Source organism: Myotis daubentonii, chromosome 3 (genome assembly GCF_963259705.1).
Source record: "Myotis daubentonii chromosome 3, mMyoDau2.1, whole genome shotgun sequence".
Classification (NCBI taxonomy): Eukaryota; Metazoa; Chordata; class Mammalia; order Chiroptera; family Vespertilionidae; genus Myotis; species Myotis daubentonii.
The window spans coordinates 107,862,191-107,882,904 of NC_081842.1; the positions used below are offsets into that span (position 1 = coordinate 107,862,191).

Below are 20,714 nucleotides of genomic sequence, written 5' to 3' on the forward strand. Positions count from 1 at the left end.
ACACACTGTTGTCTGTGTCCAAAATTTTATATTATTTCAAAGACATCTATGTAGCTAGGAAACCTTGCTTGTCTTAGTCTGAAATTGAGATTTTTGTTTTGTTTTGTTTTGTTAATTCTCACCGAGAATATTTTTCCCATTGATTTTTAGAGAGAGTGGAAGGGAGGGGGGAGAAGGAAAAGAGAGATACACATTGGTTGGTTGCCTCCTGCACAGCCAGGACCTGGGAAGGGAGATGAAACCTGCAACTCAGGTACGTGCCCTTGACTGGGAATCAAATCCCAGACCCTTAGGGGTGTGTGTGTGTGTGTGTGTGTGTGTGTGTGTGTGCGCGCGCGCTAATGCTCTAACTATTGAGCACACCAACCAAGGCAGTACCCAAATCTTAAACTTATTACATAGCAATTATTCAGTAAATAATATATTATCTAAATACAAAAGAGTAACTACAGAACAGTACCTGTGTCCATGACCAAATATACCCATCAATGTTGAACACAGGAAGAACGTAAAAATTCATTCGGTCCAGGAGTTTGGTCATAATTTTGTTTTTCCCATAAGTTTTGGTTGCCTGTGGGATAAGAAAAAAGCTGAAGCTATTGGTGTAAAGTTTAGTTATCATGTGGAAAGTTGTGGTTATAATAGTAATAACTGCCAGTCCTTAAGTCATTTGCCCAAGGTCACATGATTTCAAACATATTTCTCCTAAACTGCAGAAAAATAAATGACCCATATAGATGACAGAAAAAAATGACATTTATTTAGACTAATTAAATTAATTAAACTGAGCCTTATTTACAGGATCATTTCATTATTGAGATTTGTAGCATTTCAAATGTAACATGCAAGATACATTTCATAGGTGCCGGGAGCCGGTCCATCCTTGCTGTTTCAAGGGACCTGGCATATATGGCATACGGTTCTTAATATGTTTGCTCACCTTCTTGGCGCTGTGTTTTAACCAAGGTCACCTCTCCGAGAAAGGTTGAATCCCCAGGTAGGGATTTTCCCCTGAAGTTAGGGAGGGAATAAAACCCCTCAACTAAGTGCCAGGCGGGTAATTAATCACTTTAACTATGAACAATCATGCTTAAGCTACATAATCTTTACTCCCTGGAATGGAGATAAGAAACGCCCTAACCTTTGTAATAGAGATTGATAGGATTGAATCAACTGGTATAAATACAGATGTAACAAGACAGAAAGAGACAGAACTTAAGAAGAGAGCCAAGAAGACAGAACCTACACAGAACCTACAGACAGAAGAACTTCGCTGGAGAGAACATGGCAAAAGATCCTGGACTGAACCTGACTACAGAAATTGGCAAGAGAACCTGACTAGAACCTGGTGACTGAACCTGGCTACAGAACCTGGCTGGAGAACCTGGCTGGAGAACCTGGCTGGAGAACCTAGCAAGAGAGCATGGACACAGAACCTGGGCAGAACCTCTCTGGAGATCCAGACCAGAACCTGACTGGAGATCCTGGCTAGGCTGCTGATCAACTGAACGCTGTCTCCGTGTCATTCCTTCTTCGCCAACTCCGTCTACACCTTTGGGGACCCCTGGACCCGCTGGGGTTGGATCCCGGCACATAGGGAGAATAGCGTCAAGTGAAAAATTAGCACAACTTATTTTAAATAGATTATTTGCCTCACATTCCTATGGACATATGGATTGAGTTTGTAAACATAAGAATATATAAATATTGGAGAGGGTTCATAAATTAATAAGATTTAAGAAAAAGTGTTCTATTGATAACTCAAGCGTTTAGAAATTGACCAACTTTTTTCCTCATATCTGACTGAAATTTCTCTAAGTATCTGGACTTTCTATAGCTACCTAAAATCTCTGTCATCCTTTTTGGAAAATCTCTCTGGGTACAGCTATACTGGAGCCAGGAGATACCTGATAGTCTTATGATTGATTTCCTTTATGGGTTGCATAAGGGGAGCTTGGGCCCTCAGCTGGAAGAGTTAAAACAGGGCAGGGATAAATCAGTTCTACTTGCAGATTCATTCCCAGTGAAACTATCCGTGCCCAGAAAGCCACTGTCATGTATTGCTTACATAAGCTGTGGTAAGAGAAAGTTAAACGTAGTAGTAGTCAGAATAAAATAGAAATAGAGTGAGAGGAATAACAAACTTAAAAAAAGTGAGTCATTTTTAACTTGGGAAGGGAATTTAAGCATGCAAAGTGTATGTGTGACCAATGAAACACCAAAACAGAAATTAAAGATCTGTGCTTTGAGCTTACTGAAGAAAGGCCACGTTTGTGGATTGTAATATTAAAATAGTTTCAGATTTTCCATACTAACTATAAGAAAAGCTCTCATTTTGTAACAAAAGAACTTCCTTTTCATTTTCTAAGCTTTCAGCTGGAATTTAAGAAGTCTGAAGGAAGGTGTCAATTGTTTTTATAAAAACAATGCTGAGTAAAATTGGAGCATTTATTTCCTGGCAGCACCAAATATAAGCTTGTCCAGTTCAGTGGAACTGCACTCATTTGGAAGGTTGCCACTCAGTGAGGTGCTGAGACTTGATAATCAGGGGAGGGTTGTATGGGTGTTCCATTCACTTACCTGATAGACGAACCATTGACAGAATGCTGGGGAGATCCATTCTCGTGCGTGAATGCCACAGTCCATAAAAATAGCCTTTCTTCTTTCATCCTTTTTCCCAATCTGTTTAAAAATAAAATCAAGATATTTTGCACGAATTCACAGATTGATCTCTTATTTCTTATTGTCCTATAGCTCATTCACATTCTCAAAGCAATTCTTTCCCCTGTTTCCCGTTGAGTGAGTACCTGTGTAAGCACTTATGTTCTCAGGTAGGACCATGGCATTTATCCTTAAATGTCTATACATAAGTCATAATTTATTCTATAGTGTATTTTTCAAAAGTTTTCCCTGGTGTCAGAGTTGCTTTTAGGGTTATTTTTAAAAATCACAAACTATTGCTTTTTATTTTATTTTATTTTATTTATTTTATTTTACTGCTAATATCCTTTGGTCTGAGACATAGATTATATATATAAATTGCTTCTGTTTCTGTCATTTTCTTTTGTTTTCTGTCTTCCTAATCTTGGGGATATTTTGCTTGGATTGGGCAAGATTTTGTGATTGTGTTTGAAGTGGATGTTTGAAGGGCTGTCATTTTGAAGAGAGGTTAGATTTGTTTTGTGCGGTTGGAGAGAATGGATGGATGGGAGTTTAGGGTCAGGAAGGGCTTCCCAGTTATTAAGGGAATGCATCAAAATCCAGCAGCAGCTGACTGGTAATGATCAGCTCAGTTATAGAAGGGAATCCCCTTCAACATGGGGTGGAAATGCCTCATTGTTCTGGGATCCTATGATTCCATGATTCTTAAATTTATATTTTCTTCATGATATTTTAGTAACAGTTTCACTGAATTTTAATGGGATGAAAACTGTTTTATACACCAGAGACATCATAAACTCTTATAGTAAAGATACAGGATAAGTAAGATGTTTGTCTGCATTTATCCACTGTATCTGACAAATGGTTTAATCAGGAACATTTTTGGTTCAACCTGAAACCAACTGTTACTTCTATTCTAAAATGTCTAGAGCTTAAATGTTCTTAAAAAATAACTTTTTATTGTATCAAAATTAGCTATATGTGGCAAAAAGTAACTTTAAAATTCATGTTTTTCAACAATAATAAGAATCAGTAGTTCCTGAGTTATTTTTACCTTGAGAACATACAGTGGATTATCTTCAACAGTAGTTCCAATTTTAATACGAGAGACCATGTCAGGATGCTTATGCACCATTTTTTCAGTCCAAGCAACAATCTTAAGAACAAAAGCAATTTGAGGAATTAGAATAAAAGAAAAATAAGTGACAATAAATGTTGAGGATAACTCTTTTTTTCTTTTTGGAAGCACAGGCATTTTACTGTACCTTGTCCCAGGCATTGTATTTTGCATAGCTGTGCCTGCCTGGGATATCTTCTTTAACATCAAACTGCTTCTCAATTGCTTCTTGTAGATCATGAATCAAGATTCTGTTTGACAGAGGAATGATAAAATGCACATTTACTAGGGAAAGAAAAACACATTTATCTTTAATTTGCAGAAATTTTCTCTTCCCTTTTCTTTATCTTAGATCAGATTATTCTCTTACCATAGCCTTTAGACATGCCATGTGTCTGGCTTCAGATCTTTCCATTTATTTACAGCTGTGCTGTCCAATATAATAGTCTATAGCCACACATGACTATAGAACACTTAAAATGTGCTTGTCCAAACATGGATATTGCTGTACATGTGAAATAGCTCACTAATATTCATTACATGTTGAAATACTATTGTGCATATGCTAGATTGAATAAAATATTTTGTCAATATTGGTTTTTTAATGTGTTTACTAGAATATTTAAAAGCATGCAGGTGGCTTGCATTATACTGCTGTTGGTCAGTGCCACTCTATAGTCACTCACAATCTTTCTTCAGAGCACACACATTCACAACATACAACACAGACAAACGTGGGTATTCTTATGCAAAAATCTACTGACTGTCCTGAGAAAGTTGCATAACCATAATAATAAGCATTTACTTAGCTCTTACTATGTGCCAGTCATTGTTTTAAGCAACCTTCATACACTAACTTATTTAATTTCCACATTGAGATTATTATCCTCATTTTACAGATGAGAAAGCTGAGGCATAAAGTGTTTAAATAACATGCCTATGGTTACAGAGCTATAAAATGAAAAGGCTGGTTTGGAGAATGTGAAAAAAGATGCAGAAAGAATCACTGGAAGGTTAGTGTTGAGGACCAGAAGGTTAATGTCTCTATTCTCTTGTCTATTTTATATAACCCTGATTTATATCCACTTATCACCTCATTGAATCATAAGGCTTAAATGGCAACCTAAAGGTCATCTATAGTTGTAACTCCAGTTCTGTGTTTCCGCCTGAACCTACCTCTCCCTAAATTCTTCCCCTACCTGTCCTATGACTTGCACATCCAACTGCCTACCTAACATTTTCACCTGGATATCCATTTATTTAGTATGGTCCAGGTACTGCTTTACACACATTATTTTATTCTATGTTATTTATTTTACCACCATTTTATAGATGGGGAACATTGTTATTCAGAAAGTTTAAATACAATTTCTATGTGGTGGAGTTGGGAATTTAAATGCCAACTTGCCAGACTTCAAGATTTATATTTCAAAAATACCACTGTCATCATATGCACAAATATTTTTGTATATTTTGTCTGTTTAGGAATTTTCTATTTTGCTCTACAGATCTGTGTTCCTACTCTTGTGTAGGCAACTAACCATATTTAATTACAGTTTTATTTTTTTTAATTAAATCTTTATTGTTCAGATTATTACAGTTGTTCCTCTTTTTTCCCCTCTTAGCTCCCCTCCACCTGGTTCCCCTCCCACCCTCCGCCCTCACCCCCCACCCCACTGTCCTCATCCATAGGTGCACGATTTTTGTCTAGTCTCTTCCCGCATCCCCCACACCCTTTTCCCCCCGAAGAATAGTCAGTCCACTCCCTTTCTATGCCCCTGATTCTATTATAATCACCAGTTTATTCTGATCATCAGATTATTTATTCACTTGATTTTTAGATTCAATTGTTGATAGATGTGTATTTGTTGTTCATAATTTGTATCTTTACCTTTTTCTTCTTCTTCCTCTTCTTAAAAGATACCTTTCAGCATTTCATATAATACTGGTTTAGAGGTGATGAACCCCTTTAACTTTTCCTTATCTGTGAAGCTCTTGATCTGACCTTCAGTTCTGAATGATAGCTTTGCTGGATAAAGTAATCTTGGTTGTAGGTTCTTGGCATTCATCACTTTGAATATTTCTTGCCATTCCCTTCTGGCCTGCAAAGTTTCTGTTGAGAAATCAGCTGACAGTCGTATGGGTATTCCCTTGTAGGTAACTGACTGTCTTTCTCTTGCTGCTTTTAGGATTCTCTCTTTGTCTTTTGCTCTTGGCTTTTTAATTATGATGTGTCTTGGTGTGGTCCTCTTTGGATTCCTTTTGTTTGGGGTTCTCTGCGCTTCCTGGACTTGTAAGTCTATTTCTTTCACCAGGTAGGGGAAGTTTTCTGTCATTCTTTTTTCAAATAGGTTTTCAATATCTTTCTATCTCCCTTCTTCTGGCACCCCTATAATTCGGATGTTGGTACGCTTGAAGCTATCCCAGAGGCTCCTTACACTATCTGTATTTTGAATTCTTTTTTCATTTTGCTTTTCTGGTTGGGTGTTTTTTGCTTCTTCGTATTTCAAATCTTTGACTTGATTCTTGCGATCCTCTGGTCTGCTGTTGGGAGTCTGTATAATATTATTTATTTCAGTCAGTGTATGCTTAATTTCTAGTTGGTCCTTTATCACAACATCCAGGGTCTCACTGGATTTCTTGAGGGTCTCATTAAGTTTACCAGCGGTTTGTAGAAAATTCTTGAAAAACCTTAAAAGAGTGATTTTGAACTCTATATCCAGCAGTTTGCTTTCCTCCATTTCTGTCATTTGTGTCCTGTTTCTTTGTCTTGGCATTTTTTATGCTTTGCTGTGTCGATAGAGTGGATTTCTGTGCTAAGTGTCCTATAGGGCCCAGTGGCTCAGCCTCCCCAATTACCTGAAGTAGACACTCTTGGTGCAACCCTTGTGGGCTTTGTGCACAGTCTTATTGTAGTTAAGCCTTGATTGTTGTAGGTAACACTGGGAGGAATTGACCTCCAGGCCAATTGGCTGTGAGAATCAGCTGTGTCTATGGTGGGAGAACTTCTGTGCTGAAGACACCCTTATGGGGCAAGACTTGCTTCAGTGGGGCTTTGGTGCTCACTGAGTCTGCCCCCGGAGTGTGTCCCTTTTGGATATGAGGAGTTGTAATTGGATGGTCCCACTCTGATCACTGAGTACACTGGCTCTTGGATCTAAGGAGGTGCTACTCTAGCCTCTGCCTGAGGCTACCCAGCAGAAGCCAGCTTTAAAGCAATGCAAGTTGCCCTGGGGCCTTGGGCCAGCTGCAGTTTGTTAAGTAATTTTCAGATTACAAAGGGCCGGGCCTTTCATATGCAAAAGCTTCCGTGCATGGCTTGGGCGGGGCGGGGTTCCAGGGGATCAACAGGGCAGGCAGAGAGAGCAGTTATGGCTGCTCTCAGTCCTACCCTCAGAGGCCCCAGCAATTGCTGGGAGCACCTCCGAGAGAAAGCTGCCCTCGAGTTCTGACCGATGCCAGACAGTCCGTTTCTCCCGTATGAGTCTGGGTCCCCAGAGACTCGCCCGGAACTGGAGCTCAGAGCTTGAGACTCCCTCCCGATTGAAAAAGACAATCGTGTCCTCAGCCGCCAGCCCTCTCCGCATGCACCTCCGCATCTTTGTATTTTACTTCCGCACCGCACCTCCTCTGAGTCTCGGTATGCTTTTCTCTTTCCTTCTAGTTGTAGAATTTCCACTCAGCCAGCCTTCCTGTGGTTCTGGATGATGTCCGTTCCGTCTTTAAGTTGTATTTTTGAAGTTGTGGGAGGCAGCAATCTCCGGTGTTTACCTATGCCACCATCTTGGTTTCTTAATTACAGTTTTAGTATTAAATTTTCATAAGTCTCATTTTTGTTTCCATTTTTAAGTAATTTCACCTATTTTTAATAAATGTCTTGTCAGAATCACTTTAGAAATTATTAGAAAAATGGACTTTTGATTCGAATTGTATTAAATTATGAATAAGTTTGAGAAGAATCTTATCTATAATAATAAAAGGGTGATATGCTAATTAGACCAGGAGACCTGCTGGACAAAGCCATGGTGGCAGGGCTGAGGCAGAGGCTGGTTAGGGTCGATCAGTTCAGGAAGGGAGGGCAGTTGGGGGTGAGCAGGCCGGCAGTGGGGGGCAGTTGGAGGCCATGAGGCTGTCAGGGGAGGGCAGTTGGGGGCCATCAAGCCAGCTGGGTAGGGCAGTTGGGGGTCATGAGGCCGGCAGAGGGGGCCAGTTGGGGGTGATCAGGCTGGCAGGGGGAGCAGTTAGGGGTGAGAAGGCCAGTGGGGGGGGGGAAATTGGGGGCAAGCAGACTAACAGGCAGAGTGGTTAGGGGTGATCAGGCAGGCAGGCAGGCAGGTGAATGATTAGAAGCCAGTGGTCCTGGATTGCAAGAGGGATGTCTGACTGCTGGTTTAGGCCTGATCCCTTTGGGCCTAAACCGACAGTCAGACATCCTCCAAGGGGTCCCAGATTGGAGAGGGTGCAGGCCGGGCTGAGGGACACCCCCCCACCCATGCACAAATTTTGTGCACCGGGCCACTAGTCTATAAGAATAAAAACATAATATGCAAAGTGACCGAATGGCTGAACAACAGGACAACTGTCTGGATGAAGCCAGGGCTGCGAGGGCTGAGGTGGCCGGGAATGTGAGGGCTGAGAGGCAGCCAAGGCAACCTGGGCTGTGAGGCAGCTGGGGCTGCGAAGGCTTACCCTTGCACAAATTTTGTGCATCAGGTCTCTAGTAATGAATACTGAAGCATAATATAGCTTTTTTATTTTTCAGTGAAATTTTGTATTTTTTTGTTTATTCATATATTTTTATTAGTCTTGTGAGTGACTCTTTTCCCACTAAATGTAGGAACTGATTATTATTTATTAAAAAAACATATTGCTTTGCTTTTACTTATCTATTAGCCATTGTATTAATATAAAAACTATCCTTTTACTTTTGATAAATTTTAGTTATATCTTCAGGGTTTCTGTGTAGTTATTCTGCAAAAAATTATACTTTCTCCTTTTTTCCAGTATCTATGTAGGAGGATGCTGTCTATTTTTAAACATTTATCCTAGTCATTTAGCACAGTATTGTGTACTCTTTCACTTTCATAAATTCTATCAGGTAAGGAAGCAGGAATCTATTATGAAGAGGCTCTGTGATCAGACATTCTTGTGTTCAATCCCAGTTTAGCTACTTAATATTTATTATGATCTTGGGCAGGTTAATTATCTCTCTGATTACTTACTTTTACAATGGTACCAAACATAATAGGCAGGATTGTGGTGAAGATGAAACTAAGTGAAATATGAAATGTATTTGGCATGTCATGGGCATCCAGAGAACTTCAGTATAATAGTGAAGATGAGTCACAAAACTGACAACCACTTCACAGTTTTAACATGTCTTTAAACTAGGCTTTGATGGTATGTACTTGTTTGACTCTGATTTCTTCAATTTCTCATGATAATGAACTGTGACACTGCAGCACCCAATCTACTTTTCAGTTTCTTCATGCTGATTGACTGACTGACCTGAGTTAGGAGGAAGAACATAAATGAGGTATACTCCTAGTTAGAGTTTATGTAGCATGAGTCTAAATTCTGCTCATGAATATTGATTCCTACTAACAGCACTGACAAGCACATTATTATGCATATTGTATGTAATTCACTGTTTGCTTGGCTTTTGACTTATGATGAACCTGGGATTTCTGAGAAAAAAATTGTGACAATTTCAGAATCAGGTGGGTCATGCTGCACTAAAACTCACACAAAGCCCGAGAAGGTTGGAAATTACATTTTGGATGGTCATTACAGACATAATTAATTATTTTAAGCTCTAAAGAGGTGATGTAGCTTTTGCTCTACTTGAATTAATAGAAGTAGAGGAACCAGGCCAAAGAGAAATTTTATGTTCCCAAAGATTGATTTGTAACATAAATCAGTATTAATTAATAACAGGAAGCTTGTATCTAAGAATGGTTTTAGACTTATACTTGTCAATTTAGCAGCAAAATAGTGTGAGCTAAAATATGACCTTTCCACAAAGCCAGCACCATGAGGACACCAAACAATGCCAGACTGTTGATATTAGGACTGTAATTTAAGTCCAAGGCTGAAAATTAAGAACTAGGGCCAGACATTATTTTCATGAGCCCTTCCAATAATCAGCAGCCAGGCTAAGACAAATGAAACCAAATTACTTTCTCTCAAATATTATTTTTGAACTCCAATAATTGCTTAATTTGTTAAAGATATTTCTAAATGTAGTTGAAAAGATAAATAATTATCACTGAGGATTTAATGCTATGAATGGCTAATGTTTATCCAGTCTTTCTTATGTGCCAGGCACTCTGCTCAGTATGGCATTTACATTTAATCTTTTAATCTTTACTTCAGCACTATTAACAGGGTACCGTTATCACCCCCATTTTTATACAGGTTAGGTAGATTTCCAAAGTCCTCACAATTGATAAAATATAGAAGTGGGATTAGAACCTAGAGATCTGACCTCTAGTTGTGGACCATTATACAACAACACCTCCATTATAAGGAGTAAAATAAATCCTCGGAGAGTGCCATTAAACCTGTAGTTTGCCTAGTCCACTAAGGCTGTGCAAAGTTTGCCCAGTGGCCAGCACTCCTGGAAACATGTGTTTCAATATTAGGAATAGAGGAGAAATTTAGAGAAGAGGCAGGATGAATCCTATCTTGACCATGTCAAGGCACCCTCCTTCTGCTGTTTTTAGAGAGGAACAGAGAAGGAATGATGGAGAACTGTGGGCTAGTGTACAGAAGTCTCCCCCTTATCCACAGCTTTGTTCTCCAAGGTTTCAGTTACCTGTGGTCAACTATGGTCCAAATATATTAAATGGAAAATTCCAGAAATAAACAATTCATATATTTTAAATTGCATGCCATTCTGAGTACCTTACTTCATCTTATTACATAGGCATGATATTTCACATCACAAGAAGGGTGAATATATATATAACAATAAGATATTTTGAGAGAGAGACCACATTCACATAACTTTTATTTATAGCATATTGTCATAACTATTATATTTTATTATTAGTTATTGTTCATCTCTTAAGGTACTTAACTTGTAAACCAAACTTTATCATAGGTCTGTATGTATAGGAGAAAACATAGTTCATGTGTGTGTGCATGTGTGTGTGCACGTGCTCACAATTGTGTAAACACATATAAGTGGTCCTTCCTCTACTTGATTTAATAGAAGTAAAGGAACCAGACAAAGAGCGATTTTATCATCTCAGTAAATTTTCATGAAAGCTCTACAACACGCCATTTTAAAGATGAAGAAAATGAGGTGGAGAGAAGTTAAGTAAATTTTTCATGTTAAATACCTAATGCCTGGTGTAAATGGGACTGGACCACACTCTGCTGCTTTCTACTATGACCAACATCTCGTCAACATTTAGAGCAGGTATCAACATACTTGTTTTACTCTTGTGCAAATAATATATAAAAAGGTAGAGCAGAAGGAAAACGAATGGGATGAGACATTAGAATGACTTATTGTATTAAAATATTAATTTTATAGGACTATGTATATATTTCAAATATGAATTTGTGTATGACTGAACATTATTAGATAATTAGACATCAACGTCAAGTGTTGACTGCTGTGTCAGTTTGATATAGATCTCTTTTGCAATTCCCACACAATCTTAAATGGATCTTAGTAAGATTTTACTTAATTGTATCGTTTTATTTTTACTATTATATTAATAGTATTTTTTGAATTACCTTTTATTAACAACTCTATCATCTAATTTTAACTTTTTAAGAAATGTATTTTTATTTTTGAAAGTATTACAGATGTCCTACTTTTAACTTTTGATAAAAGAAAAGATCTAAAATGACTCTAAAATAAAAATATCTAAAATATTAAAAATATAGTAAAAACACAAGGGTTTTTAACTGCTGAATCCAAATATGGTGTGTGCCCCTTTAAGCTTAGTTGAATGAACGTACTTTCCATTAGATATTTTTCCACCAGTCTGTTCAGGTTTGTTAGTATATACATATTATTTGTTGTTGTTGCACTGTTTAATGAAGGTTATCCAGGTAAATCATTGTGTCAAACCAGTCTCATAATGTGGTTTTATTCAGACTGGTGCCTGGGTATAATCAGATATTTCTGTTCTTAGAACTTTCGCTTACTGACTGACACCAAGTAACACATAATTAATATGCAAATAAAATTATCTATATAATTGTTACTTGGACACAAGATTTTAAATAGTTCTTGTCTACATGGATCACTTTACATATTTATATTTCTGAGTAAGGTAACTATCTAATTATGTGGCTTTCCTACAACCCTTGTTAATTTGGACTAATTTCTAGAAATGATGTCCTAATTAGATAAAACTAAATTTTATAGGTAGTTTAACACTTTGGTTCTTGATGTGGATAGCAAGGATGTATCTTGGCATAAGACAAATTGAAAAACACACTATTATGAGGATCTGGCCATGAAGTGAATCAAGAGACAGTCACCAATAGTTATATAGGGTGGAAAGACAGTGTCTTTTAGAAGAAAGTATCCAGATGTCATCCAAACCTTAGCATAAGCAGAGAATTCATAATGCACTACTGATTCCTGATAACTTGGATGTATACTTATCAAGTATCTATTCTAATTTAATGGTGCAATTTATAAAAACATAGAAAAGCACATGTTGATGTATTACTTAAAAAGAATTAAATCAACTTTGGTATAAATTAACTTTGAATATGTTCTTCCCATTTATTAACTTCAATTGTTTCATATCCCTCTGGAAACAACAGCAAAAACAAAGACAGAGATTAATAACAGCCTGCTACTTTTTTAAGCCATCAAGCCAAGAACAAGAATGTTTTTCAACTTGTCTTACATGTCTTTCCTTAATTTCAATAGAGTTTATATTTACTGAGGATATTGTAGCAATATCATAATGCAACCAAGTTGTGATGACAGCAGGAAATGCTCTGCAGTGGATGATGGGATCTTTGCTCATCTGGAAGAGGCCTCTTGAGTAACAGTACTAAGTTAGGTAGCAGGGGCATGAAATGGCAAGTCCTAGAGAAAGGACTAGTGTTTAGCAGTGTTTTTAGTGGTGAGGGGACTCCAGGGCTGATTAGGGCTGAGGGAGTTAAGATGGGACCCTTTAGTACTTTAAATCACTAAATGTTTGAAAGTATAATAACACATTTTGCTTCCTATATTGTGTTGATTTGTAACATTCATTGCTGGGCTCCCTTTTTGTTCACTACCCCAGGGCCCAGGCAGTGCATGGCCCATGGCTGGGACCACAATGACTCATTTTGGCATCTTTGGCCATTTGAAAATTCTCTCCTCTTGGATTTATCTTATTCTATTGCTTGCTTTTGCTTTGCCTGAGAAAGAATTTCTTTCATAAAAATTATTTATTTACTATGTATTTTACATTCTCTCATCTCTGACTTAAAGATGAACACTATAATTTGGGTTTTTTTTTTAATGTATCAGGAGAATTCAAATACAAAAATATGGTGCTGGTGGTCACCAGTAGCATCTGATTCTAAGCTCTGGGAGATTTCCTGTTGGGGTGATGAATGTGGCTAAACCATCTATGCCTGCTCACATGCACTCTGTCCTTACTAGGGGTTGGTTTTTAGAGATGGCAGAGGTACATAATTGTCATTCTTGCAGATCAGAACAAACATAAGATGGAAGTTGATTGGCCAAGTTTGATTTCATCACCTCTATAGTCAGGCCTCAATAGTCTGTTTGGAAGTAATTGTAAGTTTTATGTGGTAGATACAGCTTTCTCCCCCCCCCCCCCCCGACTATTAAAAAATAGAACTTCCCTTTCAATTTCAAGACTCCCCAAACTTTGAATATCTAACACATTTGAATATTGAATAATAGAACTTACTCATAGTGCATTTTATTTTGATCCAAGACAAACTGGATGGACTGGGATTCCTTTTCACTAACTCGGAAATCCACCCTCATATTAACAGCCACGTGGGTGGCATCTGGATACCAGAAGTCAAGCTGTGGAGAGGAGTTCAATGTTAGTTTCAATTGTTTGTTTGCTCAAACAATATATTTATTAATAAATGACTATGTGTCATACACCATGAAGGAATGTGGTCTCAATGTGACTAAGGTATGGACCCTACTCTTAATAAGCTTATGAGATTTTTGCAAATATATTTAAGATCTGTTGAATATTATAAAGTGGGAAAGAAACCATTTGTGCCAGTCACTCTTGCAGGATATCCTATCTAATAAAAGAGAAACATGGTAATTGGCATACGACCGCTACCCTTCCCATTGGCTAATCAGCGAGATATGCAAATTAACTGCCAGCCAAGATGGCTGCCGGCAGCCAGGCAGCTTGAAACTAACAGGAGGCTTGCTTGCTTCAGTGATGGAGGACTCCAACGTTCCCCCGCCTGCCTGCAAGCCTCTGAGCTTGCAGTTTAAGAAACATTGTAACAAATATAGAAGCTAAACAAAACCCCAGAGACCTGCTTTCAGCGAGCCCGGGATCTCAGAGCTGGAGTTATACATTGTTTCGATTATAGAATGCAAACAAACCAGATACCTTCTTTCAGCAGCAGAGGCCTCAGAACTGGAGCCAGAGCTAAACCTGGCCCAGAATAAAAAAAAGAAAAGAAAAAAAGGAGCAGTTGGGAGCTTCACTCGGCCTGAAAACAGCCCTCAGCCCCTCACCCAGGCTGGCCAGGCACCCCAGTGGGGACCCCCACCCTGATCCAGGACACCCTTCAGGGCAAACCAGCCAGCCCCCACCCATGCACCAGGCCTCTATCCTATAAAGTAAAAGGGAAATATGCATCCCAGCACCGGGATCAGCGGAGCCAAGAGGCCTCCTGGCACTGGGATCAGCATGACGGGGGCAGCGCCCAAACCTCCTGATTGCCCTGCGGCTCTGTGTGTGATAGGGGGCAGGGCCACAACCTCCCTATCTGCCCTGCTGTGTTCGTGACAGGGGAAGGCACCCCAATCCCCTGATCAGCCCTGCTCTGTGCCTGTTAGGGGGGAGGTCCCCAACCCCCTGATCGCCCTGCGGCTCTGTGTGAGACAGTGGTGGTGCCCCAACCCCCTGATCGGCCCTGCTCTGTGGGTGATAGAGGGCGGCGCCCCAACCCCCTGATCTGCCCTGCCCTGAGTGTGACAGGGGGTGGTGCCCCAACTCCCCTATCTGCCCTATTCTGTGAGTGACAGGGGGGAGCTCCTCAATCCCCTGATCGGCCCTGCTCTGTGGATGACAGGGGGGAGCTCCCCAACCCCCTGATTGACCCTTTTCTGTGCGTGACAGGGTACGGAGCCCCAACCCCCCTGATGGACCCTGCTCTGTGCGTGACAGGGCGTGGCGCCGCAACCTCCCCATCGACCTTGCCTTGAGTGTGACAGGGGGCGGTGCCCCAATCCCCCAATCGGCCCTACCCTGGGCGTGACTGAGGGTGGCATCGCAACCTCCCAATCTGCCCTGCTCTGTGCATGACAGGGGGCGGCGCCCCAACTCCCCAATCGGCTCTGCTCTGAGCCCGACCAGGGACTGCACCTAGGGATTGGGCCTGCCCTCTGCCACCTGGAAGCAGGCCTAAGCCAGCAGGTCGTTATCACCTGAGGGGTCCCAGACTGCGAGAGGGCACAGGCCGGGCTGAGAGACCCCCCTCCCCCCCGAGTGCACAAATTTTTGTGCACCGGGCCTCTAGTCTAATCTAATAAAAGAGAAACATGTAAATTGACTGCACCGCCACTACGCCCCAAGCCATGCACAACAGCCAATCAGAGTGACAATATGCAAATTAACCCAACCAAGATGGCGGCCGGCAGCCACTGAGCTGGAGCAAGCAGGAGGCTTGGTTGCCCCAGCAATGGAGGAAGCCAAGTTTCCCGCCTGCCCTGGCCGGCTGTGGCCTCTGCTAAAGGCAACAAAGTTTCACTTATAGAGGATAAATAAATCCCAGATACCTGCTTCCAGCCAACCTCGCTGGGAGCTTGAGTGGCTGGGGGCCGTGGACCAGCCTGCAAACAGCCATCAGCCCCTCACCCAGGCTGGCCAGGCACCCCAGCGGGGACCCACACCCTGATCTGGGACACCCTTCAGGGCAAACCAGATGGCCCCCACCCATGCACCAGGCCTCTATTTTATATAATAAAAGGGTAATATGCAAATTGACCCTAACAGCAGAATGACTGGGAATGACTGGTCACTATGACACATGTTCAATGCAGAATCTGCCCCCTGGTGGTCAGTGTACTCCCACAGGGGGAGCGCTGCTCAGCCACAAGCCAGGCTAATGGCTGCCAGTACAGCGGTGGTGGTGGGAGCCTCTCCTGCCTCCTCAGCAGCGCTAAGGATGTCTGACTGCAGCTTAGACCTGATCCCCGCTGGCAAGTAGACATCCCCCGAGGGCTCCCGGGCTGCCAGAGGGATGTCTGACTGCCAGGTTAGGCCCAATCCCCTGAGGAGCGGGCCTAAGCCAGCACATGGACATCCTCCGAGGTGTCCCAGACTGTGAGAGGGCACAGGCTGGGCTGAGGGATCTCCCCGAGTGCACAAATTTTTGTGCACCGGGCCTGTAGTGTTATTTATAAATGCAAAAAGAATTAACAACTTTTGGTTAATTTGTTTGGTTCCACCATCTTGGGGTTGATTTGGATTGTTTTATAATTGATTTAGCCAGAGCATCTGTCTCTAATTGGGAATATAAATTAAATAAATTGTTCCCTATTCTCCTTCCCAATTCAAGCCTTAAAACCAAATGTCCCTGTAAATTCTGGAATTCTTGGAATGTTTGTGTCCAACAGAAGGCATAATATTTAGCCTGTCATTTTTCTAGCAGTATGTCCTTAGGCAAATCACCATAACTCTTTGAGTTTCAGTTTGCTTCCCTGAAAATAAGGCTAACAAGAATCCATGAGATGTTGTGCAGATTGTGAAATGGCTCTGAGAACTGGGACATGAAGGCATTTATCAATTGTTAATTCCTCTGGCTGAGAATATCAGAAATTTGGTGACTGGAAGGATAGCATTCAGATTAAGATAAATTTGAGAAGATTCCAGTTCTTGCTGTTCTTTAAAATCATATTCAAATACAAAATATGAGAAATGTGAAGAAAATGCCCAATTTCCACTCATCACAACAGGCTTTTGGGCACATCTAAGTCTACCTGGCCATTTCTGAGTTGAATGCCACTGTAACTCAGTTAATGATTATGAGGCTGCTATGAACTAACTAATATTTATTGGTTTGTTTTGATCAAAAAGCTACAGATGAATTGGACATAGGAGAGAAGTAGTGGTTTAAAGGTGAATTATGCAGGGCTATCTAACCATACAGCAGTTTCTCTGTCATAACAGGGCAATGCGGAACAGGCATTCAGGGCTAGTGAACTTTCATGAGCATTTATTAAGCACCAGGCACAGAACTGGATGTCACTATTGTGGAGGCTAATAAAGGACTTAAGATAAGCAAGACGTTCATTGTGAGAGACATATGCATTTCCAACATGCTGAGCAATGCGAGGGAAAAGCACAAGCATTCCCAGAGCACAGGAAGCAATGCAAGCTGGACATGAGAGTTGGTGGACCAAGAAGACTTCCTGCAGGAGACTCTGCCTGAGCTGGGTCTTGAAGAATAAGAGTTAGCCAAGTACAGAAGGAAGCATTCCTCCTGTACAAAGGTGTGCAGGGCCAAAGTGGGTGAGTCTTTGGTGTTCGTGGAGTTTTTAGAGAAAGATGGTGGAGGAGCAGGAGACTGCAGAGGTGGCAGATTCTGAGGGACTCTGGAGCTTATTTTGGCCAGGCCACTACTGAGCGCTCCCCAAATGTTAGCATACTTAATCTTTGATGAAGAAGGAAATTGAGATGCAGAGAGGTTAAGTAACTTGCCTAAGGCCACATAGCTGGGTTTGGAACCTTTGAAGACCATACTCTTTCCATAATTGGCTGCCTCTCATGAAAAAGCTTCAGTTGGAGGAATGCAATCATCAAGTTTTAGAGAGAGTGGTTAGGTTGCCATGTGGACTGGTTGTGTGGGAGAAAAGACTAAGACTGAATACTAGCTCATGGGTTATTGAAATTGTTACAGTAAGAGATAGAGCCAACATAAACTTGGCAGTGGCAGAGGAATGGACAGAAAAATGTGGATTTGAAAAACATTTGGGAATTAGAGTAGGTGGAACTTTTGATTGATTTGAAGTGGAGATAAGGTATTTGGAACTAGAATAAATCCCAGATTTGGTTCTGGGTTTATATCTGGTGTTTAATTTTGATTATTTAATTTTCTGCCTTTGAGATTCAATTTTTGTGTTTTAAATGGGTTAGATTATGACACAGACACAGAAAATCTGTTGGAGAATTTGAAATGTATGCAAAGTGGCTGGCACATGTGCCTTTGTATAGGAGCAGCTGAATGGATGATAAAATGATTATGTTATTCTGTTATATTTTAAAAGACTGGTCTGACTTTGTTTCTTTTTGGACATAGGAGAGGGAAGGGTCACATCTTAATTTAGTACTGTTATTCTATCTAATAAAAGAGAAACATGGTAATTAGCATACGACCGCTACCCTTCCCATTGGCTAATCAGGGCAATATGCAAATTAACTGCCAGCCAAGATGGTGGCAGGCAGCCAGGCAGCTTGAAACTAACATGAGGCTTGCTTGCTTCAGTGATGGAGGACTCCAACGTTCCCCGCCTGCCGCTGCAGGCCTCTGAGCTGCAACTCTAAGCAACTATGTAACAAATATAGAAGCTAAACAAAACCCCAGAAGCCTGCTTTAGTCGCTGGGCTTCAGCCAGCAGGATCGTAACATTGTAAGTAAAGGCCAGAAACCTACTTTCAGCAGTGGAGGCCTAAGAGCTGGAGCCAAGCATCAAAGCTAAAGCTGGCCCATAATAAAAAAAAAAAGAAAAGAAAAAAAGGAGCGGTTGGGAGCTTCAGTCACCCCCAGCCTGAAAACAGCCCTCAGCTCCTCACCCAGACTGGCCAGGCACCCCAGTGGGCACCCCCACCCTGAAGGGTGTGTGACCAGCTGCAAACAGCCATCAGCCCCTCACCCAGGCTGGCCAGGCACCCCAGTGGGGACCCCCACCCTGAAGGATGTGTGACCAGTTGCAAACAGCCATCATCCCCTCATCCAGGCTGGCCAGGCACCCCAGTGGGGACCACCACCCTGATCCAGGACACCCTTCAGGGCAAACCAGCCGGCACCCACTCGTGCATCAGGCCTCTACCCTATATAGTAAAAGGGTAATATGCCTCCCAGTATCGGGATCAGCGGAGCCACAAGGCCTCCCGGCACTGGGATCAGCGTGACAGGGGGCAGCACCCAAACCTCCTGATCGCCCTGCGGCTCTGTGTGTGACAGGGGGCGGGGCCACAACCTCCCTATCCACCCTGCTCTGTTCATGACAGGGGAAGGCGCCCCAACCCCCTGATCAGCCCTGCTCTGTGCCTGATAGGGGGGAGCTCCCTAACCCGCTAATCGCCCTGCGGCTCTGTGTGTGACAGGGTGCGGCGCCCCAACCCCCTGATCGGCCCTGCTCTGTGTGTGACAGGGTAGAGCCATAACTTCCCCATCGGCCCTGCCCTGAGTGTGAGAGTGGTGGCGCCCCAACCCCCCTGATCGGCCCTGCTCTGTGGGTGATAGAGGGTGGCACCCCAACCCCCTTATGGGCCCTGCTCTGTGTGTAACAGGGGGCAGCGCCCCAACCCCCTAATTGGCCCTGCTCTGTGAGTGACAGGGGGAAGTGTCCCAACCCCATGATTGGCCCTGCTCTGTGCCTGACGGGGTGGTGCCGCAACCTCCCCATCGACCCTGCCTTGAGTGTGACAGGGGGCGGTGCCCCAATCCCCCAATTGGCCCTACCCTGAGCATGACTAGGGGTGGCACACAACCTCCTGATCACCCTGCTCTGTGCATGACAGGGGGCGGCTCCCCAACTCCCCAATCGGCCCTGCTCTGAGCCTGATCAGGGGCTGCACCTAGGGATTGGGCCTGCCCTCTGCCACCCGAGAGCAGGCCTAAGCCAGCAGGTCGTTATCACCTGAGGGGTCCCAGACTGCGAGAGGGCACAGGCTGGGCTGAGGGACCCCCCTACCCCCTGAGTGCACAAATTTTTGTGCACTTGGCCTCTAGGCAGTTAATAATACTGTAACAGAAATGATGCCATGGGTGAAGACTGCGGTTGGAGTGAGCACAATATAGTGGGCAAAGCACTAGCAGGGAGGAATTTTGACTAGAAAAAGGCTTTTGGGAGGAAAAGTGGAAGTGATAGCCTAGAGAAAATCAAAAACAAAAATAAAACCTAGGAAGTACTGGCAATTATCTGAATTATCCAAGTAGTGCCTGCCTCTCCCCCTTACCTTTGTCTTTGGACATTAAACATAAGAAAGAAGCAACTTTTAGAGAACAGAAAGAAAAGATAAACTATCTCTTTAAATGCTTTACCTTGTTGGTTTTGGCCAAGTCCTTTAGGATGTTTGCTTGTTTTTCATCCTGGGGTTTCACACGGAACACCTTCTCCCTACACGAAAGCAAAAGATGAAAAATGTGAACTGCAAAGCGCATTCCTTAATCCTCTTCCCACACAGAGACCACAACACAGGGTGGTGAGAGTTACTTGTCGAAGCGGACAGGAGCAATGGCCAGGGCGGTAGTGATCAAACCCATAGGCAGGATGAGACGCATGGTTCTTCTTTGCCTGCTCCCAGGCCCTCTGCCAGTTTTATGTCTCAGCTCTTATCTGGAGAAGCAGCTGATTTCCTCTTAGGATTCTGGTGGATGAAACCCCCCTCCCCCGTGTTTTCTAGTTGAGGACTGAGAGGTAGGGTGGGGACATAACAGTAAATGCCATGTGACTCATATTCCTTTTACAATAGGGAATACGCATTTTGCAGACAGAATGGGAGGCAAGTTC

At 42.2% G+C, this 20,714-nt stretch overlaps 1 protein-coding gene across 1 annotated transcript in view; it reads right to left on the reverse strand.

Annotated features, from left to right (window-relative positions):
* Positions 1 to 20,502, reverse strand: part of CPA3 (carboxypeptidase A3) — a 33,185-nt gene extending 12,683 nt beyond the window's left edge. Inside the window, exons 1-7 of the mRNA XM_059686035.1 lie at positions 20,418 to 20,502; positions 20,246 to 20,321; positions 13,684 to 13,805; positions 3,927 to 4,029; positions 3,716 to 3,817; positions 2,581 to 2,682; positions 461 to 571 (exon numbers count right to left, since the gene is read on the reverse strand). Of these exons, the coding sequence (XP_059542018.1) occupies positions 461 to 571; positions 2,581 to 2,682; positions 3,716 to 3,817; positions 3,927 to 4,029; positions 13,684 to 13,805; positions 20,246 to 20,321; positions 20,418 to 20,485 (684 nt within the window). The 5' untranslated portion in view covers positions 20,486 to 20,502. The remainder of the gene's footprint in view (positions 1 to 460; positions 572 to 2,580; positions 2,683 to 3,715; positions 3,818 to 3,926; positions 4,030 to 13,683; positions 13,806 to 20,245; positions 20,322 to 20,417) is intronic.
* Positions 20,503 to 20,714: the final 212 nt, after the last annotated feature.